This window comes from Carex rostrata, chromosome 25, assembly GCF_964058835.1.
Source record: "Carex rostrata chromosome 25, lpCarRost1.2, whole genome shotgun sequence".
Classification (NCBI taxonomy): Eukaryota; Viridiplantae; Streptophyta; class Magnoliopsida; order Poales; family Cyperaceae; genus Carex; species Carex rostrata.
In genome coordinates, this window is record NC_135942.1 from 1827439 (window position 1) to 1854451 (window position 27013).

The 27013-nt window shown below is 33.2% G+C and overlaps 3 protein-coding genes across 27 annotated transcripts; all 3 read right to left on the bottom strand.

Moving 5' to 3' along the window:
• Positions 1 to 1342: 1342 nt before the first annotated feature.
• On the bottom strand, positions 1343 to 3264 carry LOC144543577 (F-box only protein). Its single transcript, XM_078291880.1, has 2 exons — positions 2961 to 3264; positions 1343 to 1700 (listed from the first exon to the last, which is right to left on the bottom strand). The coding sequence occupies exons 1-2, from the start codon at positions 3248 to 3250 to the stop codon at positions 1577 to 1579; spliced, it is 414 nt and encodes a 137-aa protein (XP_078148006.1). The 5' UTR covers positions 3251 to 3264; the 3' UTR covers positions 1343 to 1576.
• A 5922-nt stretch (positions 3265 to 9186) lies between these two features.
• Positions 9187 to 16998, bottom strand: LOC144543822 (phospho-N-acetylmuramoyl-pentapeptide-transferase homolog). Of its 25 annotated transcripts, XM_078292244.1 has the most exons (8): positions 16674 to 16998; positions 16171 to 16261; positions 14358 to 14414; positions 14176 to 14252; positions 12531 to 12623; positions 12127 to 12438; positions 10872 to 11075; positions 9187 to 10090 (listed from the first exon to the last, which is right to left on the bottom strand). In XM_078292244.1, exons 6-8 carry the CDS (start codon positions 12343 to 12345, stop codon positions 10013 to 10015), a joined length of 501 nt encoding a protein of 166 aa, XP_078148370.1. In that variant the 5' UTR covers positions 12346 to 12438; positions 12531 to 12623; positions 14176 to 14252; positions 14358 to 14414; positions 16171 to 16261; positions 16674 to 16998; the 3' UTR covers positions 9187 to 10012. The 25 variants fall into 25 exon arrangements, 20 of the variants coding, with proteins under 20 accessions (XP_078148370.1, XP_078148378.1, XP_078148371.1 ...); XR_013508089.1 differs by adding an exon at positions 11183 to 11254 and having other exon boundaries at positions 9187 to 10095; positions 12127 to 14252; positions 16674 to 16994; XR_013508090.1 differs by adding an exon at positions 11183 to 11254 and having other exon boundaries at positions 9187 to 10095; positions 10872 to 11091; positions 12127 to 14252; positions 16674 to 16994.
• Positions 16999 to 19248: 2250 nt separating this feature from the next.
• LOC144543982 (non-specific phospholipase C4-like) lies at positions 19249 to 26780 on the bottom strand. The gene is made up of 5 exons (XM_078292430.1): positions 26290 to 26780; positions 25575 to 25966; positions 20021 to 20427; positions 19766 to 19936; positions 19249 to 19669 (listed from the first exon to the last, which is right to left on the bottom strand). Exons 1-5 carry the CDS (start codon positions 26521 to 26523, stop codon positions 19326 to 19328), a joined length of 1548 nt encoding a protein of 515 aa, XP_078148556.1. The 5' UTR covers positions 26524 to 26780; the 3' UTR covers positions 19249 to 19325.
• Positions 26781 to 27013: the final 233 nt, after the last annotated feature.

The following is a 27013-nucleotide window of genomic DNA, read 5'->3' on the forward strand; positions in this document are numbered from 1 at the left end:
CAGTAAAACAAGTAACCGTACAAGAACTGAGTGTTTTGAGAGCCAAGGAGCGTCGGCTAGGTTAAATTTATGACTCTCTATCTTGGGTTCTAATTTTATCAGGTAAATGAACGGCCGATGTTATTATGAGATTCGAACCATAAAAATTCGCGAACCCATTTCGATTGAATCAGACCTAGTTTGAATTTGGTTTGAATTAATTTCAAACCGAACTTGGTTTGGTTTGTTTCAATTCGAACTAATTTCGAATCGAATTAACTCGAATCACGAACTACGAACTTTTTTGCTAGCCCTAGTGTATACACATCACCTATACTCGAATTTTGAGTTTGGATCCGGACCATCGGATTTGTTCTGGCACAAATATAAAAGAAGCACTATGCATTTTCATCTGATCAGATTGATCTAGATTCTGATCAAACGGTTCGGATGTTAACTCAAAATTTGAGTTACTTCAATACTTCATAGGATCCGCAATATATATTTTTGGGTTTTCCATGACATCACTTCATATACTTTTAAAGGACCCACATGGTCAAGAGTTGAATACCAAAAAAAAAAAAATGACATGGTGAGGAGCAATGTTATAAAAATAAGAAAAACTTGCCCAAGAGGATATTTGATTAAGTTGATATTGAGTACAACTGGAGTTCATACTTTCTTTTTGTTGCCAATTAATATTCGTCAACTCTGGTTGAGTACCAATTACCAGTATCGCAAGGAGTCCAATCTGAAATTGAAAGGACTTTTAAATCACAGTAGTTGACTACTTGATCAATGAGATGCTGAGCCTTGACACAATTGAATTTTCTAATAATCATTACTGGATCAATGAGATGCTGGGATGTTCGGCAACAAGAATAAAATTAAACTTCAATCCACGCTAATCCGTTGTCTTAAATAGGCTTAAAAAAGAGGTAGAGGCTAAAAAGACTTTTACTTCAAGAATAGAGGCGTCTTAAGACTCAAATATGGATTAAGATTTCTGATAGAAGGTGATCTTAATTCTCATTAAGGAACCGGTATTTGGAAAAATTGACTAAGAATGATACTACAGAAGACTGAAGGAGGTGTTATCGAATGGAGTCATGATGATTTCTGTATTTTTCCCTTTATCTACATGCACCATATTTCTTGGAAATAAATCAGCTGTTATTTCGATTCCAACCGTTCAAAATTTTCAATATGTGAATCTCTATGAAGAAACTTTTCCATGCGTGAATCTCAACGAAGATCAACGGTTGGGATCGGAACAACAGCAGATTTATTTCCATATTTCTTAGCTTTCTGGTTCTGACTGATACAATTAAGAGAGTAAATTCAACACAAAACTTTCACTGGCTCATAGACAAATACAAGATCGAGTCTCCCATAGACAAAACTTTCATTTGTACAAGATCGAGTCGGAACAACAGTAAATTCAACACAAAACTTTCACTGGCTCATAGACAAATACAAGATCGAGTCGCCCATACTACTCTAGTAGATAATCAAGCTCCAAGAGAAAAAGAAAAAAGAGAGAAAAGAAAGAAACAGTCATTTTCATTTGTACATAGGTTACATGATAGCTCAGTGATCAATGATCATCATAAGAGACATGGAAGTCTGTTGTGCAACCCACGGCATCGGGATCTTCTGCTCCACAGCAATCATAGAATTTTGCAGCATATGGTGGGTCATCTGGACCTAGCTCATAGTATCTTCAATCCAAAAATATGCAAAATTAATAAAAAATAAAAGAATAAAATTAGTAGGATGGAGATCAGACTGCAGTAATGGATCAAAAGGATTCAAATCTGGTACAGAGCATGCCTTGTACCAGTAACTGGTCAACCTTTTAATTTGCTCATTTAATTGACTAACTTTGATACTGCCACACACCAGTACTCTCAGAGCATTGTGATCTTATCCTTCTAGACTGCAATTATTATTTTGGACCCTGCTAACCTGGAAATTTGTAAGTCATTTGCGGGTCAACACCAAATACAGGCCTGTAGTCATTCTTACTTTTAAATTAGTCAGGAGTGTCAATAAAATCCGTTCATGTGACTATCAGACTTGTATCAAATGGAATAGACCGATATGAATAATTTTTTTCCCTGACCAAGTCATGGACATAGTCGACGCCAAATTATTCTCTGAAACTGATGGAGAACACAATTTGTATGCACCTGAAAATGTCTATAATAGTTTGGTTTCAGTGATTCAATGCGGGCTTCTGTGCTCCAAAGAGTGGCCAAAAGAGGGCATTTCTATCAAAGATGTTACCAAGGAGTTGAACTCAACACGAACAAAGGTGCTCAGGCCATAGATACAGAGGAAAAAAGGATCAAAAGAGAAGAAGAAGGGCTCCACTAAATATGTATTATCTGTAAAATTTAAATAACAGTTGTGGTTTTATGTTGTTGTACATAGTATATATGTTGTAATAACGAATAATATATCTTCCTATTAACAAATTAGGGGGGCTAAGTATTTCGATAGAAAGACCTTCGATATGCACTCAACTAAATAAGAATACTGTAATGAGTAAATTGCATTAATGCTGCATGGATGACAGCATGTCCCAAACTCCACCCTGCGTGTAAAGATCTTGTTTGGAATATGCTGGAATTTTCAAGGAAAAATACAAGACATGCAATTCATTAGAGACTAGTTGGACCTATAGCCAATTTAGGGATGCATAGAACCTTTATGGATACAAAGATAATCTTAATTTCTGGTACATAATGATAATTGAGTTCTTGAAAGAATAAAGAAATTAGAATAATTGCGGCAAAATTAGAGTTCTGTGTATCAAATGACATGTGAACTGTGAAGTAATCGGTTAGCTAGTGAATTAACCAAACAACACATATTAAACTATTAACTGAAGAATTAACTTTGTATTTATGTTTTTCTACCTAATCATAGCAAATTCGATTGATTACTTGATTGATCTCGAGAGAGAGAGAGAGAACCTCTTCTGGTCGTCATGGCGGCGACAGACGAAGAAGGAAGGGTGAAACCTACACGACGAAGTGCTGTTCTTCGCCGGATCATAGCTCTGTTTGCACCGACGGCACAGCTTCTCCTTTTCCACCGGTCCTAGTTCACCGGCGTCGGTGGATGTGGCGCTGTTGGTGGTTGGTTCAGCCATTCTCTCTTTTCTGATTACTCGAAGTCTCGAAGACGCCTTATGGTTTTGTTTGCTGTGAACAAGATTGAGAAGAAAAGCGTGTCGCATACGCATTCGACAATTCAGATCCATGCAATACCTGACCGTCTAAAGTGAGATCTGATTCGTCTGTTTTAATCTGTCACGAATCTCGAACTGTTCCCCTAAAATTTTCAAATAGTGTCCAAAGTGAATAGTCCTGAGGTACCGCAGGAATACTCACTCTTTGAGTGGTATATCTATTTCTTTAATTTATTTTTACACTTTCTTAATTGTTCATATAAAATGCGAGATCTGCAAATCTGATTCTGCATGAAAACCATGTAATCTTGTTTTTTTTTATAAGAAAAATATTACTTTCTTTTTTATGTTGTAAAATTAAAGATAAAGAAAGTAAATAAGATATTGAGAATGTATAACAATGGCTATCTTTCATTCATATGCTTTTCTTGTCTGTATAATTTACATTAGAGGGAGAGAAGAATATATAGAGAAAGAGAATAACAATCTTAGAAACAATCTTTCAAGAAAACCAGGAAACAATCTTATGAGAGAATCAGAAAACAATCTTATGAACATCCACATAAATCATAATTAATTTGATTTACAACACTTCCCCTTGGATGTTCATTATACGCTGTTAATATGATACTTCAGGATCGATATTAACATGATACTTCAGGATCAACACGATGCTTCAAGATCATGTACTGTCTCATTAAAAACCTTACCAAGAAAAACCCATTGGGATAAAAACTCGGTTAAGGGAAAAAGAGTACAGTGCGTATAATGCTTCCCCTCATTTTGATATCATTTAATATTCTTCAATCGATGTAGACCTATCTTCTTTGTGAGTTGTACAAAAACTTTTGTCGGTAAATATTTTGTGAATAGGTTTGCCAGATTGTCGATTGATCGGACTTGACAAACATCTATTACGCCTTCCTTTTGTAGGTCATGTGTCGAAAAGAACTTTGGTGCAATATGTTTAGTTCGGTCTCCTTTGATATATCATTCTTTGATTTGTGCAATGCATGCTGCATTATCTTCATATAGCGGAGTAGGATTTACCTTGATGTTTTCAAGTCCGCATTCTTCTTGAATATTTTGAATCATTGACCGTAACCAAACACATTCTCGACCCGCCTCGTATAAGGCGATCAGTTCGGCGTGATTTGAAGATGTAGCTGTAAGAGTTTGTTTTGTCGATCGCCATGAAATTGCAGCTCCACAATAGGTGAATACATATCCCGATTGAGATCGTGCTTTATGTGGATCCGATAAATATCCCGCATCTGCATATCCAACTAAATTGGATTTTGTATCTTTTTGATAGTATAACCCCATATCTCTAGTTCCGCAGAGATACCGAAATACTTGTTTAATTCCATTCCAATGTTTTCTGGTTGGTTTGGAACTATATCTTGCTAACACATTTACTGCAAATGAGATATCGGGTCTCGTATTATTTGCAAGATATAATAATGCCCCGATTGCACTTAAGTATGGTACTTCAGGACCAAGCACCTTTTCATTATTTTCTTGTGGACGAAAATAATCATTTTCTGCATTTAGCGATCGTACGACCATTGGTGTGCTCAAAGGATGAGCTTTATCCATATTGAATCTCTTTAATATTTTTCAACATAATTTAATTGATGGATAAATATTCCATTCTTTAGATGTTCGATCTACAGGCCGAGACAAAATTTTGTTACACCAGGGTCTTTCATCTCAAATTCATTCTTCATTAATTTTGCAGTATTCTCAATCTCTTCAGGAGATCCAATAATATTTAAATCATCAACATACACTGCAATGATTGTGAAACCTAGATTTGATCTTTTAATAAAAACACACGGACTAATTATATTATTTTTATATCATTCTTTTAGAAGATACTCACTCAGTCGATTATACCACATTCGACCAGATTGTTTTAGTCCGTATAAAGATCTTCTTAATTTTATAGAGTACATCTCTTTAGGTTTTGACTTATATGCTTCAGGCATTTTCAATCCTTCAGGGATTTTCATGTATATGTCACTGTCAAGTGAACCATATAAATATGCTGTTACGACATCCATAAGTCGCATTTTTAGATTTTCTGCAACTGTGAGACTTATTAGAAATCTGAGAGTTATCGCATCCACTACAGGTGAATACGTTTCTTCATAATCAACTCCAGGTATTTGTGTAAAGCCTTGTGCCACTAGCCTTGCTTTATATCTCACAATCTCATTTTTTTCATTTCTCTTTATGACAAATACCCATTTGTAACCTACAGGGTTAACATCTTTGGGCGTTTGGACTACAGGTCCATATACTTGCCGCTTGTCTAATGAACTTAATTCTGCTTGTATGGCATCTTTCCATTTATGCCAATCATTTCTATGTCTACACTCTTCTAGAGTTTTTGGCACATTATCTTCTTCGTTTATAACATCGCTTGCTATAGCGAATGCAAAGATTTCATCAACATGTGTTTTATTTCTATTTAATATAGTACCATTTATTACATAATTTATATAAATCTCATAATCATTTGGTACTTGAGTTTCTTCTGGAACTTCATCAACCTCTTCTGGGTTTTTATCAACTTCTTCATAATTTCTACCATTAATCTCTTCTGAGATTTTATATACTTCTTCAGGAGTTTTACTATCAACCTCTTCTGGGGTTTTATTGACTTCTGCAGGAGTTTTACCATTAACCTCTTCTGGGGTTGGACCAACTGCTTTATTCTGCTCTTTCCTTTTACGTGGATTTACATCCTTAGAACCAAGTGGTCTTCCACGTTTTCTACGCACATTAGATTCATTAGATATTTTTGTAATGTCAATTCGAGCAGGTGCGTTTATAGCTGGAATATGTGATTTAGTGACTCTATTCGTATCTGTGAATGCATCAGGCAATTCATTTGCAATTCTTTGCATATTTATGATTTTTTGAACTTCGAGTTCACATTGACCACTTCGGGGGTCAAGATAAGATAACGATGAATTTCAAGTTACTTGTTTATCCAGTTTTTGTTTTTCTTCCCCTAAATTTGGGAATATTGATTCATTAAAATGACAATCAGCAAATCTTACTGTAAAAACATCTCATGTTAATGGTTCTAAATATCTAATAATAGAAGAAGAGTTAAAACCAATATAAATTCCCAACCTTCTTTGAGGTCCCATTTTTGTGCGTTGTGGAGGAGAAATTGGAACATATACTGCACAACCAAATACCTTTAGATGAGACAAATTTGGTTCTCTTCCGGAGACCAATTGTAATGGGGAATATTTATGATAAGCAGTTGGTCTTAATCTAATTAGTGCAGCGGCATGTAATATGGCATGTCCCCATGCGGAAGATGGTAAACTAGACCTCATGAGTAATGGTCTAGCAATTAATTGTAATCTTTTAATCAACGATTCTGCCAGACCGTTTTGTGTATGAACATGAGCCACTGGATGTTCTACCGTAATTCCAATAGACATGCAATAATCATTAAAAGTTTGAGAAGTAAACTCACCTGCATTATCAAGTCGGATTCTTCTGATTTGATAATCCGGAAAATTAGCTCTCAATTGGATAATTTGTGCTAATAGTCTAGCAAATGCAACATTTCTTGTTGCTAACAAATTCACATGTGACCAGCGTGTTGATGCATCAGTTAACACAATAAAATATCTAAACGGTCCACATGGAGGTGTAATAGGTCCACATATATCTCCTTGAATTCTTTCTAAAAATGAAGGAGCTTCAGGTCCAACTTTATTTGGAGATGGCCTAATAATTAGTTTTCCAAGAGAGCATGCTTCGCATGTCATATCGTTTGATAATAAGATCTTTAGGTTCTTTAGGGGATGCCCATTTGCACTTTCAATTATTCTCCTCATCATTATATTTCCTGGATGACCCAATCTGTCATGCCATAATGTAAATAATTTTGGATCAACTAACTTCTGGTTAGTAACAACTAACTTCTGGTTAGTAACGGTTAACTTCGAGTTAGCAACCATATTTGATTCTATTTTACTTATATAAGTACTATATAATCCAAATGACATTGCTTGCATCTTTTCAATTATGATCTTCTGGCCATTCTTAATAGATGTGATATGAAGATACTCGCAATTTTTCTCATTCATAGTTTCAATATGATAACCATTCTTTCGAATATCTTTAAAGCTTAGTAGATTTCTTCTGGATCTACTTGAATATAATGCATCATCTATTATTAATTTTGTTCCTTCAGCTAACAAAATACAAGCTCTTCCGGAGCCTTCTATTAAATTACTTGTGCCAGATATAATGTGAATAGTATTCTCACCAAGATGCAATTGTAAAAAGTATTTCTTACTTTTCAATATGGTATTAGTTGTTCCACTGTCTACCAGATATGGATCTTTATTACTTATCATTACGTCAGTCATTTTCCTTTAAAATGCAAAAATAAATTACTTTTATTCATTAAACTTATTTTCATAAAAAAAAAATTAAAAAGTAAACTAAACTTTTATTAAACATAAATATAAATTTTTATACTATATTTTCTCCTTAAGTAATAATATATATTTCTTCATTGACATTCTGGAAGAAATCTGATACATCAAGATGTATATCCATATGGCATTCATTTTGGAATCATATTCAGTAAAGTTATTTTTCACATTTTCCCCTTATTTCTTAATTGTGGCTTGATATAGCTCTACAAAATATTTTGGCGTACGATAGGTACGCGACCAATGATTTATCATCCCACATCTGAAACAAACATCTTCAGGGCGTTTTTCTTTCTCATTAATATGTATTTTCAACATCAGGTTATTACTACCATAACTTCAAGTTATGATAAATGAAAAAGGAGATAAATTCAAACTTTGTGAGATTTGTCATATGTACTACAAAATAGATACGCATTAACTTCAGGTTATTAATGTCATAACTTTGTGTTATGAATGACATAACTTCGGGTTATGAATGTCATAATTTTGAATTATAAATGTCATAACTTCAGGTTATCAATGTCATCAATGTCATAACTTCAGGTTATTAATATCATAACTTCAGATTATGAAAAGAGAGATAAATAAATATAAATAAAAGAATACGTAAATTGCATGAATAAATAAATAAATAAATAAATTTAAATGTATTAATAACTTCAGGTTAATATTATATAACTTCAGGTTATTAAATTGCTTGGCTGCGCAATTGTAAAATTTAATTTGAAATAACTTCGGGTTATATTTTCATCCAATGACCTATAATAACTTCTGGTTATTATATTGATTTTATATGAAAATTTCTAATAAAACTTCAGGTTTTTAATTGAGAATAACTTCAGGTTATTATTCATCCAGTGACCTATAATAACTGCTGGTTATTATATTAATTTTATACTAAAATTTATAATAGAACTTCAGGTTCTAAACAGAAAACGCAGAAAAACATTTATAACAATAACTTCAAGTTATTATTTTATTCAGGTAATACGAACTTCGGGTTCTTGATAAAATTTTAGCTGTGACAATAACTTCAGGTTATTATTCTTATTATTATATTCATGTAATATGAACTTCAGGTTCTTGTTACCCCAACTATGGCAAAGTTTGCACTAAAATATAACTAAAAATCAGGTGCTTAAAACTTCAATTCACAATGTATACGTACGAAGCTTATTTCACGACAATTATTAGTTTGCTATACATTCTGTAAAACAATTGGGGTAAACATGTCATGGACTGTCATTTAGAAAGGAACCAAACTTCATAAAATGCAGAAAATAAAAATAGTGTAAAATTACCTTTGATGCCGATTGATGCAGATATCATGATTCAAATGATTATGTTTATTGTTATAATATGCTTTTTTTAATCAACTAGTCAAGTGCCCGTGCGTTGCAACGGGGATTGAAATATTATTTTGATCACTTTCTTTAAATGTGATTAATTTTTATTAGTCAACATATATATTATTTGTGGAGATAATTAATTATACATACCCTTGCAGAATACACATGTTCATCACATCTATGCACTATATAAAAACTTCATATTCAACAGGTATAAAGTTCACATTTACTGATCCCATCCATATAAAGAACACTTATCATGGTCCTGTCAATTAGCTGTGCTTAAAATCATGAGTAATTAGTTGATGAAGTGTCATTTAACCATTCATCATGAGTAATTAACTGTTGAGCATGCACGGCCAGTTTTCTCAATGGTCAATGTGAGTTTCCTAGTAAATAATGGTCTGACTTGTAATAAGCTATTTCATAGCACCGAATCTTGGATGGCAAGGCATTTTGGCTTTATATCGCACCGCATTTAATGAGCAAAAATAGCAGATTGATGGATTATGGAGTCACAAGAACCTGCCAAATTAACTACTTCAATTGCATTAGGAATAGAACTTAATTGGTTTTACAGGTAGGTGTTAAACAGCGGGCCGGATTCGGGTTTTGGTTTACCAGTGGTAAGTGTATGTTCTCTGGTCTTGTTCAGTTATTTGATACTGTTAGATTCTGGTACCATTATGAACCAACTTTTTTCTATACTTGTGCATTTAACTATAAGGCAGGAGTCCATTTTAAAAAAAAGTATTTCAAGACAGACCATTAGTACTAATATTGAATAAGTCAACAACATTTTAATTTCCATCCAAGTAACAACTTTTTAAGAAAATCATTATCACAAGCTAACTCGGTGGATTGATTTTGTTATGGAACATGTTTAGAAAAGTTCTTATAAAATTAGGAAATGATCAGATTTTTTAAAGAGTAGTGATTTTCTACCTATCTAAAAAAATAGTAAAAAATATTCTAAAAAATGTTAAATTTAGTCTAGTACCATAGCCTCACTCATGTGTGAATCTAGCAGCTGAAAACAGGAGCAGACTCAAGCCGGATCCGATGAATTGAACCTGGCCTAGAACCTTAACTACATATGAACAGCAACCAAAACCCAACCCAATAAGAACTCAGCTGTAACTCTGAACAAATTTAGTCAGGATAATAATCGAAAGACCCAACATAACTATAACAAAAATCAACCATCCTGCATAAAACTCTAATAGCCCAAGAAAATGACCAAAAAAATGGAAAAAATGAAGCAAGAGCTTAAAGTTCAAACAATCCAATTTGATCTAACTGAACAGATCCACCAGTTTTCCACCTATGAAAATTAAGATCTGGTAAACCTATATGCTATGCAACCCAGTTACACTGTCGGTTGTTAGCAACAAAAAAAAGGAACCCCTCAAGTTACATGACAGTGCTGAAAAACCATCTTTTTACATTACTTGCAAAAATGTCCCCACTCGACATAAAGCTTTATATTTGTTCGAATGTTGGTCTACATGTTAGCATAAGAATTTTTGTATGGAATCTTAAAATATGACCTCAAACTCAAGAAATTGATCATCATTCGAAGCATTATGAGAAGGCATTAATTTAATTCACCTTTTACAAGACAAATTTATGGGTATGCCTTTCTCGCCATTTCTTTACACAAAGTAACGCACTTCGGGTATCATTAAGAGAAAATGGGAAACAAGAGCAAAACGGACAATATGTTATGATTCTGGCATTGAAAGAATGAGGCTATGGTGCTAAGCATAGTAAGGATTGGTCCGTACTATGGATCAATATCTCCTCCTTAAACGTCCAAACAGTCAATCTAAGATGCTTGTGTTTGTGAAGGAAAAGAAAACTAACCAGGAGACAGCAGGGACAGCCCCAGACATTCCCAATTAAAAAGGCAAGAGCAGCAATTCCGAGGGCTAAACCATCAATGTCATTCGTCACAGTAACCCTGTTAGACATTGCAAGAAAACACAATATTGTTGCAATGAAATAAAAGCTTCCGAGCCTCCGAGGTACTGAAGCCCAAATGGAGAAGGCAGAGGAATCAAATATTTCCTTCAATCATAAAGAACTAAATACATGTTAGATAGAATTATGAACTCACTACTATATACACATTCTGTATTCATTTGCAAAAAACAGCTGACGTTTTGAATGCTTACATTTCGCATCCTTGATTCTTAAACAGTTGGGAACGGTTTAGATAATCCAGGCTTGATTCAAACAATCATGGTCTAAAAAACAAGAAGCATGTTACAAGTTGGGTACAGGTACGAAAAATGCTGATGTTGCATACAAACATGCAAAAAATTGGTGTAATTCACAACAGGAAACACAGATCTTAAGTTAACATCCTTAAATTTTTCACCATGGTAAACAATATCAGAAACAGTGCATTCATTATTTTTCGACTATTTTAATATTATTATCATACAAATTATGAGATGTACATTGTGTATGAAGTCAACATATATACTTGCAGAATCAAACCAATGGCAGAAACACAATCCTACAACTGCCTAGCTGTTCTCCAAATTGGAAACGAAATTTAGTAGTATCATAAAGGATTGCCATATCAGAAACCAATACCATACATGTAGGTACATACTATCAGAAATCAAGAGAGCAAAGAATCCTCTTTAAAATAATTAGGGAGTGAGGCTATGGTACTTCGCAAAGCACACATCGATCTGTACTATGGATCCATATCTTCATTTTTAGAGTCCAAGTAGCCGTCGATCCGAACCATTCAAATAGATCTTCATAATGAAAATGTACTTGGAGATCAAATTTTATATTTTTTAGAATTTTTTAACTATTTTTTTATTTTTTAAAATAAGTATAATATCGCCTAATTTAAATATTCTGGACCATCCAAAATTAGTGATTTTCAACCTATCTAAAAAAATAGTAAAAATATTCTAAAAAAAATAAAATTCGAATTGCAGCTACATTTTCATATAGAGATCATGTTGAGCAGTTCGGCTCAAAGTTCGGATCAACTGTTTGAATTTTGAAAAAATAGATATGAATCCATAGTACGGGCCGATCCGCGCTTTGCAAAGGTAAACAGACTTGACCTAAATGTTACAACAAGAGTACTTACTTGTATTGTTAGCTTTAGCCATCCTGAGAAACCAACACGCCTACCAGAACCTCTCAAAACATCATCAAATAATCCAACGGCACCAAATGCAAGAGTTGCAATTATAGAACCATTTACTGGGTCTGATGATTTGCCTATCAAAACTACACTAACAATTACTCCAATAGGAATAAAGAATAAACCACCCATTGTTGGTTTAACCTTATAGGAAAATTGCATATTTTGAGTAATTGTTGGTTTAACAATTACTCAAAATGAGATGGGCAACCAGGGATTTACCATCCATTGGTGCAGATCCTTTTGCTTCCGACACTAAATAAAAGAACATTTTTTTAAATAAATAATAGAAAAAGAAATCAGAGAAGGATGAACAAAAGGGGGTGAACAAAATACAAAATTTTAACCTAAAAAAAAAAGCAGCTGGAGCAACTTCTGAGTTCGACAAGGTCGTTAAGAGTAGATCCTTTGCTCTCCTTTGATTCAATATTGCTATCTTTCTTACAATGAGGTAAGAGAGACACCAAATTCAACATTAAATGACGGTACATGTACAAAATATCACCATCAGTGTTAGAATAAATTAATTACCCTTATTCTAACTCATTTAGTAAACTACGTAAAATCCTGGTATTTTCCATTATCAGTGCCAGATTTTGTAATCACTCCAATAGAGAAATTTCGACTTAGATAACATATATAGAAATCAATATGTAGGCTCTTCTAAATTTTTCCCATCATTTTCCAATCCTATTACCTCTGCACTATTCATTTATTTTATGACAAGGCCTTTGAAATGAATTATGTTATGTACAAGTATAAATGTATAATGGAGGGTCTATTTTGTCTGTGGAAAATTTCGACTTAGAGAATATATATAGAAATCAATATATAGAAAAATTTTGACTTAAAGAACATATATAGAACTATGTACCACTAAACACAATAAGCTGGTACCAACTGGTCCAGTGTTTGGAGGGTCAGAGATACTCAATACTAACTTGGTATAGCACCATAAAGGTGGCCGATAGAAAAATAAGCCGACTATAGTTAACTGGTTGAATTCCATTCGGAGTAGAAATTGCTTGCTTGATTTTTCAAAATTTACCAAGTCATAAATCGAATTAAAAGGATATAGGACAGAAATCAAAAGGCCCTAAAACAATTAAAAAAATATTAACCAAATAAGAAACATAAACTGGAATAGCAAGTGTATAAACAAAAAAGGGGAAATAAAAAAAAGGTTTACAGTATATAAATTGGAATCGCGAGTTTAACAACCAAACTGAAATCCAAGGCCTACCACAAAACCCATATATAAAAGAAAAAAGGAAATATAGCGCAATGAATGTCACGAGAAATTACAGTATATAAAAAAAACCCAGTGTAAACAACATAGAAATTAAAGTATATAAAAGGAAATCGCAGTGTAAGTAACTGAATTGGAATCCAAAAGTTACAAAGTAAGAACAAAATAAACAACACGGGGATATGAACCCTAGCCCCGGATTTGACTGATGATATCAAATCAAATCTTAATGAAAGAAAATAAGGAAAAGGTCAGATCAGATTTATGAAAGAAAAGAAACAGAAACAGGTCTAACAAGAAAGAAAAATGCAAAATCATGAATTAGCTTCTACGGTACTATGCATAGCACAGATTCGTCCATTCTATGGATCATGTTGAATGGTCTAGAATCTTTATATCAAGTGATTTTCTACTTATCTAAAAAAATAGTAAAAAAATTCTAAAAAATGTGAAATTTGGTTTGCAAATGCATTTTCATATGTGGATCATGTTGAACGGTTCAGATCGACTGTTTGAACTTTGCAAATGGAGATATTGATCCACAGTACAGACCAATGTGCGGTATGCATTAATACTGTAGCCTCACTCTTAATAAACCTTCTCCTCAAAACTTGATAGAAAAAATGGTGATATACTCGAAAACAGGCAAAACACCTACATAGTTTAAGCATGTCACTTTAATATACGAGCATGCACACTCAAGCTGACCTTAAAATGACCATGATTGCTAGACTTTTACTAACCTGTCAGCGCTCCAGCACATGTAATTGAGATATCTATCATTGAGGAAAAGAACTGATGTGATGCTTACTGGTGCAATCTACATTAACATATTCATTATCATATACTGATATACCAAAACCAAACAGAATGTTTCCAATAGCATAACAAGAAGGATACAGTAAAGTACTATATAGTGCAATACCTTTTCTCTTCGGGTTCTCTTTTGGCTATGCTGTGTTGTGAGCATGTCCAACCAAAGCTGCAGGTGTGAAATATGACCAAATTTTAATTAGAAAATTCTATCTATGCTACATTGAGGCAGATATAAAGTTTTGGGTTAATTTTTCATATACCCTTCAACTCTTTCTAGTTTTATTATTTCTCCCTCAAGACTTTAAATTTTCTTATTTGCCTCTTAACTATTCTAACTCTTTTTTATTTGCCCTTTAACTTGTTATTGTTAAATTAACCCTAGTTAAATGAAGATTTATCTTTGGTTTAGAATAGTAATTGACGAATATGCCCTCTTCTCTCTATCCTATGTATTCAACATTTGCGTTTGCAACTTCACTCTTTTCTCCGAACAAGACCAACAAAGCAGAAAACATTGCGACCAAATATTCCCAAATTCATATCACCTACCATCTTTATCCATTATCCCACTCAAAATCACCACAATAATGAGTAAATTAAACATAGTTGATAGTATCAAGAACATGGTCTCCAATATTCTTGTCCATTGTTTCCGTTATTACTCTGTTTGGCTTGAGGTGACTCATTATATCATCCTCTTTTCTGCTACCTTAGACATTCCAAAAATTATGAGCAATACGTTAATATATAGCTTTAATTTAATTGATTCAGTAAAGGTAATTTAAAAAAATAGTTTTTTTTTTTTTTTTTATAAATTCTTGGCAGGGGCTGCCAAGTGGTTTTATTATTGCATAAAAGAATACAAAGTTCCGAAATAATAGAGAGCATACAAAGTTGAGGGATGAAGTTAAGTGCAACACTTTGATATGTTGATATAAAAACTTGAAATAAATGTAATCAACAATGAGATTATAGTAGCAATGTAGCATCCAAAAATGCCAACAAATATTGGCAATTTATTAAAAAAACATTTAATTTCTTTATCACATATCATCTTTGCCACTGTCAAGTTCTTCTCAAAAAAATAAAACGTTAAAAGTTCAAACACTATTTGTTGCGTTTCGTTGGAGAGGATGAGAAATGTCCAAACTTGTAGAATTTGAATCAGAGAGAAAAGACAGGGGTATGACGGGAAAAAAAAAATTAGATAATATTTAATTGTGGATTATTAACTCAAAGGGTAAATAGAAAAGAAACCTGAGAGTTGAGGGACATGTTAGATATAATCAAGAGTATAAGGGTATATAGAAAATTGAAAAAGTCTTCAAGGGTAAATAGAAAATTAACCCAAAGTTTTCTAAGCTTTTGTCCAATAAATATCGACATTAATTTTCATCGGTGCTTTCTAGGACAGTAGTACCTAAATACCTAATACCCACTGGTAGTAGACCATATCATTGCCATTCCAGCATTATATGATCTGGACTTGTGCAAAGGACTGCAGAAGAAAGAAAAATCAGAAATTCACCTTTCACAACAGTTCTAATTCTTTTATTCTGGTTGCAAGCAACTCTACCTTCTTCTTTATATCCGTTTTAGTTAAATTCGGCCTACAAAAGCAGGCATCCTGGTTTGTCTGTGCTTTACAGCTTTTTTATTTGGTGTTTTTACCATACCTACACTCAGTCCTCGTCACCATGAGGTAATTTACAAAAAGCTCCCTCAAGACATTTGCCAATTCATCTAAAAATCTCAACCTTGTCACTTGGCCTTCTTCATCTTTATTTGCTTCTTCTTATTTGTCTTATCAATAAAGAGTGGGTGTTGTTCCCCTTTCCTTTTTGAAGGAAAGATAGTTACATCAAAACATTTTCTAATATGGATATTGGCATGTAAATGTGAAGTATGGACTTAAAATTTACCTTGAACTTTTTGTAACCATTCCCATCTTTCTACACATTGGATGAATGGAAGCTCTTTCTTTGTTCGACAGGTTAGGCTCAAATGTATACACTGGAAAAGTGAAAGATACAAGTTATGATGGCTCTCAAAGAAGAATATATACCGTTTACAAATAGAGCAATATCAATTAGTAAGGTGCACTACAACTGAAACATAATAGGTTTTTCAATTTCGTTTTAGCACAGCCACTCAAGTGAAGAATTTTTCCATATATTGAACCCAAAAAAAATATCTGAAAGCTTATCCAAATAGATATAAAAGAAATGCTAGACAGTGCAAGCAATAATTGACCCGGTTGAAAATACAACTGAATAGTGTTACAATTCCGGTACGATTCGGTACAAGGCCAAGCAAACACGTTTACATGGACTCATGCCAACAGAAAACCAGTAGGCCACCTGGTTATTATCAGATTTCGGCACAATGAAATATTAAGAAGAAGAAGAAGAATTTGAAATTTTACCCTTTTTATTTGAGCGGCTTTGTTCTGCTCCAACTCCTCGAGGGCACGGGACTGTCTGATCTCTCTACACCACTTGCCTCGTCAGTAGCAGCGATAGCACAGTCTTGTACCAGACTCTGAGTAGGAGGCGGGCGGATAGCGCCGCCTTGGCTGTTCTCCGATGAATGCGAGGAACGCCGTGGCAACGACGCTGAGCTCCCGCTCAATCCGAGGTGGAGAAAAGGTAAAAAGGGTTTCGCTAGGCCGGTTTCCTTCTCCACACCGGGAAGGAGAAAAAGATATGTGGCATTGGGAAGAAAGAGAAAAAGAGGAGGAGGAGACGCGTTATCTGTGTCGGGAAGAGAAGAAGGAAAGCGCGTTCCGCGCACAGCAACCGAGAAAAAAAATGAAAAGTATGTGGCGAGTATAATGACTCATATTATGTGTTGTGTTGAAACGGGTATGTTTTTAGTTAAATTTAGATTTCTACACGTTTGATACTATAAAATAGATGCATAAAATCGAGATTAGTAATTAAAGGCTGAGATTGATATTTGTTTTGATGAGTGGCTGAGATCTCTTGAATGAACGGCTTAGATCTTGTTTGGACAAATAGAGGGTTGGATCTCAAAAAATTCAACGTGCTATTAGTAGGGAGGATTAGTGGCAGTGTCCCACAAAACATATCCAATATAATATACTGTGCAAATCACTTGATTAGTTGATTGGTACCTCTCTCACAGTGAAATAAAACAGGGGAGAAGATATCTTTGAGCTGTATTCCTATTACTAGTGAAATATAATCACTTAATGATATAAAACAAATTCAAAATAAACCAAACATCAAACAAATACAAAAGAAAGATAATTTGACTAAACACATAAAATAATTTGACACAAATGGATAAAAAATAGAAATAAATATGCATCTGCAATGTGTAAGCACTAGGAAGTAGAGAATACGGTTCTTTTAACCCATTTATGCCATTTTCAGCTTCAAAACATTATCAAATTTGACATGGAAACTTTCTATTTCCATCTACTATATGTACAAAAGAAATGGTTACGTACATGAATTAGAAATAACGTACACAAAAGAAATGTGTAAGCATTGCTGACATGGAAACTTTCTATTTCCATCTACTATATGTACACAAATTAATATGCAGCCAAATCAGAAACGTACATGCTAAATAGTGTTAGGACGGGAAAACAATACCTAAATGGCGGGTCCACCACGCCAGCAATGCTGTGGATGGCACCCAGCCGAAGTCGATAACCATCCATCAAAAATTCAAGAACCACGAACCAAAATAAAAAATCCAATTGTACTCAAATTCAACCTAATCAGATAGTCACTTGAACTGGTTTTTGTTTTTATTAATTATTACAAAAACCAACTCTTGTACAATTACATATACAATTTGGTTGCTAACTCCCACGATAAGTAGTGAAAGAGAAACGAGAATGAAGCAAGGGCACGTGAAAATACTCCATCTTTTGATTCTCTATCACCTGAAATACTAAGCTCACATACAGGTAGAAGCCGGTTGATGCATTCTTACCTGTGTTAAAGGTTATGCGGTAAAAAGTAAAAACCCGGCCCTATATAATCCAATATCTCAATCAATTGACCACCCTAGAGTTGTCCATCCTGGATGGTCCCGGTCAGCAAAGGAATGAGGTTGGTTTATGCCATACAAACATTTCTCCAGGACTACCGTGCCGGATGCAGGGGCCGCATGTGACACATCCAGCACGTGTGTTGTGATTGGAGGTCGCGAGCACAATGGTGTACCCAGTGATTTTCATCAGAGGCAAAATTAATTATTATTATTATTTTATTTAAATTATTAAATAATTTTTATTGGAAGTGGAATCGGTAATTGACCATGAATTAAAATCGAGAAAATTGATATAAATTAACCAAATTAGATTGAACACTCGATTTTTTTGAAAAATTATTAAGATACAAAAATTAATCTGAAATATTGAAGTATTAAATTTTACTTTGCATTATAGTTCACAAGACTCTTCTATTAAAATTCAGTTCATTTTGAATAGTTAAACCTAATAAAAATAATTTAATGCATTACATTAAATTTTAGTATATTACTTTATAAAACATTTTATTCTATTTCTTTCGAAAAAAAAACAAAAAAAAATGTTTAATGTGGTTCCACTGTCATATCATTCTTAATCACTTTTCTCTTGTCGGCATATTTCAAAATAGATTGATGAAAGACTATCAAATTTGTAATGATGACTCGGCCAATTTCACTAATTGAGAACTTTGACTCAGTCAGGAGACAAAATCCAAATCCAAACTAACTATATACAAACTTGGTACCGTATTCCAAAATCCAGAGATAGACAGTCTGGCTCCGCCACTGGGTGTACCTGAAACTTTTTCAGGGAATGGTTTGGGGACAGCTTTCAGATGTGCTCCCATTATTCCTAGACGGTCTTTTCAAATTTTAAGAAGCTAAATGAGTTTGATGACGCACTTTATTTTTTAAAAGGCTTATGTCCGTTCCATTGATATGAAACTGTTTTAACTTGTATAAGCAACAACACGTTTGCTTAACAAAAGACAAAGACAATATAAACATCCCCAAACAACCAGTTCAACAGATGACTGGCGCAACAAAAACGAGTTGCATTCAATTGCCATCAAACACCAAGGCCACAACCGAAACAAGCCAACATTCTCGAAACATGAGATCCACCAGACTGATTTTGCGACTCCTCCTGTTCGGCAAATGGGATGTGGGACTCATCCATTCCAGCCTGTATGCATCGGTCGCATTCTTCACGGAACTTTTGACATGCATCATTCGCGTACTGAGCGGCATCTGCCACTGTCATCCCCTGCACTAGCTTGTCCGGATAACTCTCCTTCGTGTGGTCCCCATTCAGTACCGCTGCCAACTGCACCAGCTCTGATTGAAAATCTGATATCAGTGCACCCTCATTTGCACCCCTTTCTCGCAGCTTCTTGGCCTCCGGTAGAGTCTCTACAAATAACCCATCAAATTTAACCATCAATTAAGACTTGTGCTTGTAATTTTTAAAATTTTTGGGATCATTAATATATATTGTGTGTGTTTAACCTGGGCAATCAGTTCTTGGAGTAGTGCGTGATAAAACAGATTCAAATGTGCCGGCCCAGGCATCACGCTTGGTCAAGAAATTCTTGAGGTTAAAGATCTTCTTCACAGTCGCGGGAATGGATGAATGCTCAAACTGTGATGTTTCCTCTGGACCAGACGGCCTGTGAAGCACTGCAACAGAAGGAATTCATCATCAGTGCAAATTTTGAAAAATTAAAAGCAGAGAGATAGAGAGCGTTCGATGATCAATTTCACCTGTTCCAGGCTCAACCCATGGTGAGATGAAGAAGGTCGGGACCCGCACACCGAGACGATCAAACTGAAAATTGAAGTTGTTGCCTACTATACCATCGGGGCTCGGTACACCAACTACCGGAGTAGGTACATGGTCATAGAACCCGCCATGCTCATCATATGTTATGATGAATAACATCTGCTCCCATTGCGGGCTCGATCGGAGCGCCTCGTAGACCTCTTTAACGAAATTTTGACCCACTGAGACATCGTGTGACGGGTGGTCGTCATTTGCAGCGACGACATGTAGATCCCAAAAGCGTTGTTCAATAACAACATAGTTTGGCAACTTGCCTTTCTTGCAATGTTCTTTAAACGACAAATCAAATTGATGGAAATTGCCAAAATACTTGAGTTTTCTCAGGTTCCTACAGTCATAAATGAAATAATTAGTGATTTGAGTAGGCAATTGAACAAAAAAAATCCTGCTTTCCATACTAAGTAGGTTGATTTTATTTTGTCTCAGATGGCTGAAATTGTAAGAAAGACATTAATTAACGATGTGAGTTGGGGATGAAACAGAGGTTAATTAATTCTGTTGGTCATGATTAAATTGCTATTTTTCTGGATTCAAGACGGGTAAAGATATTTACAGAGTAAATTTTACTTCATGCAGTGGACAGACAATCAAGCCAAAACAGTGCTGCATAAAGTAAAAACTACTTTGTCGATATCTTTTGTTCTTTACCATTGTAGACAGTCTTTTTTTTTTTTTTTTTATTAACCTATTTGTCTTGCTGTTCATAAAAAGCAACTAAATTTCCATGGCGACACGAGTACACGACATAACCCCAATGAACAATTTGTCACTGCGGTGACGAGTTGTTTTCATCCCTACTTCTAAAACTTTAACCATTTATGAGATAACTTGTAATATGAAAACTATAAGTTGGTGACTATGGGTTATGTGTACATATATACTATTAGTTGTTGACTATGAGTACATATATATATTAAAGTGTTACAGTCATATGAGCTCCTACCTAACAAGATAGATACTTAAATTAGTACTCTTTGCTATTGACAAGTCATGAAACCTGACAGATAATGAATTGTATGTTTAATGCAAGATGTGCAGACATGACAAGTGGTCCTTTTTGTGGTTGGCGCAGGGATATATAACTTTGAGAAATGTTATGGTAGCCCGAGCCATTATATCCGAGTGCATTCTCGAAGCAGTTTAACAGAAAAATCTTTCAATATTGTTTAATTTCTATTTTCAGCGCTAATATCAAAACATTTAAAGCTATGTTTATAACATTTTAAAATGTTGCTCGCAAGCATATAAACATATGTCTGAAAATATTTCTAGATAGTTTTAACTCTCAACTACTTTTGTCTCAAGCCAAAAAAGAAAAGATTCTTTTGAGCCACTCTTTTTTATTTTTTCTCTAATTATTATAATTTATTTTCTGATGATCCGTGATGAATTTTACAAATTTAAAAATACGAATGTTTTCTATTCGATTTTATTTTTCAAATAAGATTCTTGAATAAATACTTTTGAGTAATTTTAAAGTTATTTGTTTTTTTTTTAAAGTAAAACTCATTAGCACTTTCAATTTTCAAGTTTTTAAATCTCAGTTTACAACCATTAAAATTTTCAAGGCTATGTACATGAGGTTTATATGCTTTGTAAATGCAGTGTTATTGTTGAGGTTTATATGTTTTGAAGTGTTATTGTTGAGGTTTAAATTCTTTGTACATGAGGCTTATATGTTTTATTCTAGAGATTTAAAGTGTTATTAATGAGGTTTATATGCTTATACATGAAGTTTATATGCTTGTAAATAGATGTTTAAATTATTTTGAAGCAAAAAAAAAAAATGAAAGTCACAAAGATTTAAAGTGGTAAAAAAATTACGACACAAATATAACTCGAAAGTTATTCTTCTTAGATCTCATTTGAAAGAGAAAATTGGGTAAAAAATGTTCATATTTTTAGATTCGCAAAATTCATCACGGATCATCGAGAAAATAGATGAGAATGATCAGAGAAAAAAATAAAAAAAGTGAGTGAAAGGAATATTTCCGTTTTTAACTTGAAAACAAAAATTGTTAGGAGTTAAAACTATACAAATTTAGAATTTTAATGCTTGCAGATAGATGTTTAAATACTTGCGAGTAACATTGTAAAATGTTATAAACAGAGCTTTAAATGTTTGAATATTAGTGCTGAAAATAAAAATTAGATAACATTGGAAGTTTTTTCGTTAAACTACTTGGGGACGCGCTCGGCAATTTTGTTTGGGGGTACAATTATTAGGCTCCTTTAACTTTTCCGCTTGTAAAAGGGCAATTCATTAAACAAACTTGTAGTTAAACTGCGTTACGTCTTCAAATACCGTTTCTCCTAATTCTCTATTGATATACAACAAATTAAAAAAAAATTCATGTGCATAGTGTTATGTAGAATATTTAACATCTTTTTTGAAGCAAGAGAAAAGTTAGCAGGTTTCTCTATTGAAACTATAAGTTGGTGACTATGGGTTATGTGTACATATATACTATTAGTTGTTGACTATGGGTACATATATATATTAAAGTGTTACAGTCATATGAGCTCCTACCTAACAAGATAGATTCTTAAATGAGGACGGTTCAAATGCCTCCATGTTTTTGTGTCTCCATCATGCCTCCATCTCTCTCTATTATTTTCAAAGTTCAAACAGTCGATCCGAACCGCTCAACCTAACCTCCATACTAAAATATGTTTGGAGACCAAATTTTATATTTTTAGGAATTTTTTTACTATTTTTTTAGATAGGTACAAAAATACTGTTTTTAGATGGTTCAGATTTACTGATTTTGTACCTATCTAAAAAAATAGTAAAAAAATTTCTAAAAATATAAAATTTGGTCTCCAAACATATTTTAGTATGGAGGTTAGGTTGAGCGGTTCGGATCGACTGTTTGAACTTTGAAAATGATGGAGAGAGATGGAGGCATGATGGAGGCACAAAAACATAGAGGCATTTGAACCCTTCTCTTCTTAAATTAGTACTCTTTCTTATTGACAAGTCATGAAACCTGACAGATAATGAATTGTATGTTTAATGCAAGATGTGCAGACATGACAAGTGGTCCTTTTTGTGGTTGTCGCAGTTATATATAACTTTGAGAAATGTTCTGGTACCCCGAGCCATCATACCCGAGTGCATCTCTCAAGCAATTTAACAAAAAAAACTTTCAAATATTATTTAACTTTCATTTCCAACGTTAATATCCAAACATTTAAAGCTATGTTTATAACATTTTAAAATGTTGCTCAGAAGCATATAAATATCTGTCCGAAAACATTTCTAAATAGTTGTAACTCTCAACTACTTTTGTTTTCAAGCTAAAAAAAGAAATTTTCTTTTCAGCTATTTTTTTTATTTTTTCTCTGATCATTATAATTTATTTTCTCGATGATCCGTGATGAATTTTACGAATCTAAAAATACGAATGTTTTCTATTCGATTTTATCTTTCAAATAAGATTCATGAAGAAATACTTTTGAGTAATTTTAAAGTTACTTGTTTTTTTAAAAAGTAAAACTCATAACACTGCATTAAAATATTCTAGGCTATGTACATGAGGTTTATATGCTTCGTAAATGAGCTTTGTAAATGCAGTGTTATTGTTGAGATTTATATGCTTTGAAGTATTATTGTTAAGGTTTAAATTATTTGTACATGAGGTTTATATGGTTTATTCTAGAGATTTAAAGTGTTATTAATAAGGTTTATATGGTTGTAAACAGAGGTTTAAATTATTTTGAAGCAAAAAAAAAAATGGAAGTCACAAAAATTTAAAGTGGTAAAATAAATTACGACACAAATATAACTCAAAAATTATTCTTCTTGGATCTCATTTGAAAGAGAAAATCGGATAAAAAACATTCATATTTTTAGATTCACAAAATTCATCATGGATCGTCAAGAAAATGGATAAGAATAATCAGAGAAAAAATAAAAAAAAGTAGGTGAAAGGAATATTTCCGTTTTTGGTTTGAAAATAAAAGTAGTTACGAGTTAAAATTATACAAATTTAGAATTTTAATACTTGCAGATAGATGTTTAAATGCTTGCGAGTAACATTGTAAAATGTTATAAACAGAGCTTTAAATATTTGGATATTAGTGCTGGAAATAAAAGTTAGATAACATTAAAAGTTTTTTCTGTTATAATTGGGGGATACGCTCGGAAATTTTATTTGGATACAATTATCATGCTCCTATAACTTTTCCGCTTGTAAAAGGCAATTCATTAAACAAACTTGTAGTTAAACTGCGTTACGTCTTCAAATACCGTTTCTCCTAATTCTCTATTGATATGCTACTACGGAATGCAAATTTTAAAAAAAAAAAAAAAAATCATGTGCATAGTGTTATGTAGAATATTTATCATCTTTTTTGAAGCAAGAGAAAAGTTAGTAGGTTTATCTATTTATCTTGCATTCCCGGAAAAAAAAAACTTATATTTTAATATTAATTTGAAATTTAGTAGGTAATAGGTTTATCTATTTGCTTTAATTAATTACATTTTCCCCAAGTAACACACCCAAATAAAATCTTCTGGTTGGGACTTCAAAGAAGTAAGTAATTTAACTTCTGAAATATTTTAATAGTGTAAATGGTTAGCAATAATTTAATAATTGAAATCACACAAATAATTAGGTTTCAGTATTACAAATATATACATCCAGCTAATTCTCTTAAAACTTACTAAATAAAATAATATGTCATTATGTCAATATGGTACTTGCAAGGGAATATACCAAGATATTCGATATATATGCCATCTTCTTAAACTCAGAAAGACAGAGTCAACGGGCAGCATTTTTCACATTTTTCTCAACTTAATCAATCATTATTGCAACTTAGCATTTTTCATATTTCTGATTGAAATTGACCTATAAATTAATATTATCATTAAAACCTAATTCCTTTTTTCTTTTAAGGTTTGGTGGCATAATGCCAGCACACATTTGTAGATAATAAAAGATTTTTTTACAGGGTCTATTTCATAAAAAAAAAAAAAATACTCAAGCTATCCCTATCCCTATATTATTAATCATTAAAACAATTCTTACTACCTTATTTTACCCCAATGTAATGCAAAATTTCCTCTCAAGCCCAAAAGTAATGCTAAACACAATTAAAATCACGTGAATTGATACCTTATAGAAATACATTCTCAACAATTCAAATAAAATTAAAAACTAAGAACTAAATTTATAGATACGTTATTGAATATATGAATAGAGTACAAATAAAATTTCATGCAATCTGAGTATTATTTGGTGGTGCATTAAGAATCGTTCCTCTTTTTTTTTTGAAAAAAAAAAGGAGAGGCAAAATTATTGAATTGCCTTGATTAACTTTAAAACATGCATCAATCTCATCATTTTTTTGTAAGCATGATATTTGTACTATATAGATAAGTTTTATAATGTTAAATTTAAAATTAAAATTTTATTTTTGATGATTGTGAACTAATGCAAGATATTGTTGTAAATTTTCAGATCATACCTATAGAAGAAAGTAGAGGGAACCGTCTGGAAGTAGATACCAAATGTGTGGCCTTCTTCATCCAATGATTCAAATATGGTTTTTTGTGGCATGCCCTTTTTCAACATATCAGTATTGTTACTCGTCAAACCGTGCGAGGTGGCAGAGTGCACGTACTGCCGGTTTGGCTGAGTCGAGGTTGGGATTGATGCAAACCACTTGTCACAAATTGCAAATTCCTTGACCAGTTCTTTGTAAACAGGCACTGCTTCTGGTTTGAAGCCGTTCATCACAGCTTCTGGCGTACCAGGCTTTTCACTTTCGGCTTGTTGAGCGAAGCCATTCATTGGCGGTACCGCTATGCCTGGTGGGGTTATTGGAGTCTGGCCATCCACATATTTTACACCATAGATCTTCATAAATTGCACAATATATAACTTAATTATTTGTTTTCTGTTTGCTTGGGGTTAGAATTTAAACTATTTCTTTTACAATTCCTATGCATCTATTATCCATACACATATATTTTGCAAATCAGTATTCAACTAATTAACCTTATATTTTGCACAGTATACTTTTGGCAGAAATCAGATAGAAAAGGCCACAATTTAATTATTTCGAAAGTTGAATATTTCTTATACAAAATATGTTTCAAATGAAGTTTCCTTTCAAAACGAAAAAAATTATATGAAACCAGAATGTCACTATATCAGTATATATACAAAATTTAACAAACCTGCTCATAGATGGCTTGAATGGAGTGGCCAGGATCTGGATCAACATACGCAGAATTATTCCCAAAATATATTTTTTTGGACGATTGGTCGGATGTCGATAACAGGTTTGAGTATTCGTTATTACGCATCACACCATCAATCTCTTGGTTTAAGGCTTGCATCCAACCGAGCATGTGGTCAAATGATCGGTTCTCTTGCACCAGCACAACCACAGTTTTTATGTTATGTGCCATTGCTTTTGGTTTGATTTTGGAATGAATACAGATTATGAGGTGTGATCAAAGGAAGAATGTATATACTAATACTGATGGTATATATGAATCAGGATTGAAAAGCTAGTAGGAGAGGTTTATGTGTTTATATAGAATTTGGATTGGTGACTAACCAATGGTGGGGCATATTCTGGAATGAAACCTTGGACAATGTCAACTAGCTAGAGTGCAAAAATGGTGCTCATATGCTAGCTTTTGAAAGAGATGGATGATCAGGCAATGTTTGGTGTGATAAAAGAATTAAATATGAAGTCTAATATGTTAGTAAGGAAAACATGTGCGGGTAGGGGTGTCAATGGGTACGATATGGGTACGATATGACTTTATAAGAATTTGTCTTACTCTACCCTACTCATACCCGTTTAGGTTAGTGAGTAACAAAATGGTAGTGGACGAATAATGAATAATACAAATGTAAAAGTTTTATAATTTTTACAAATAAATCATCAAA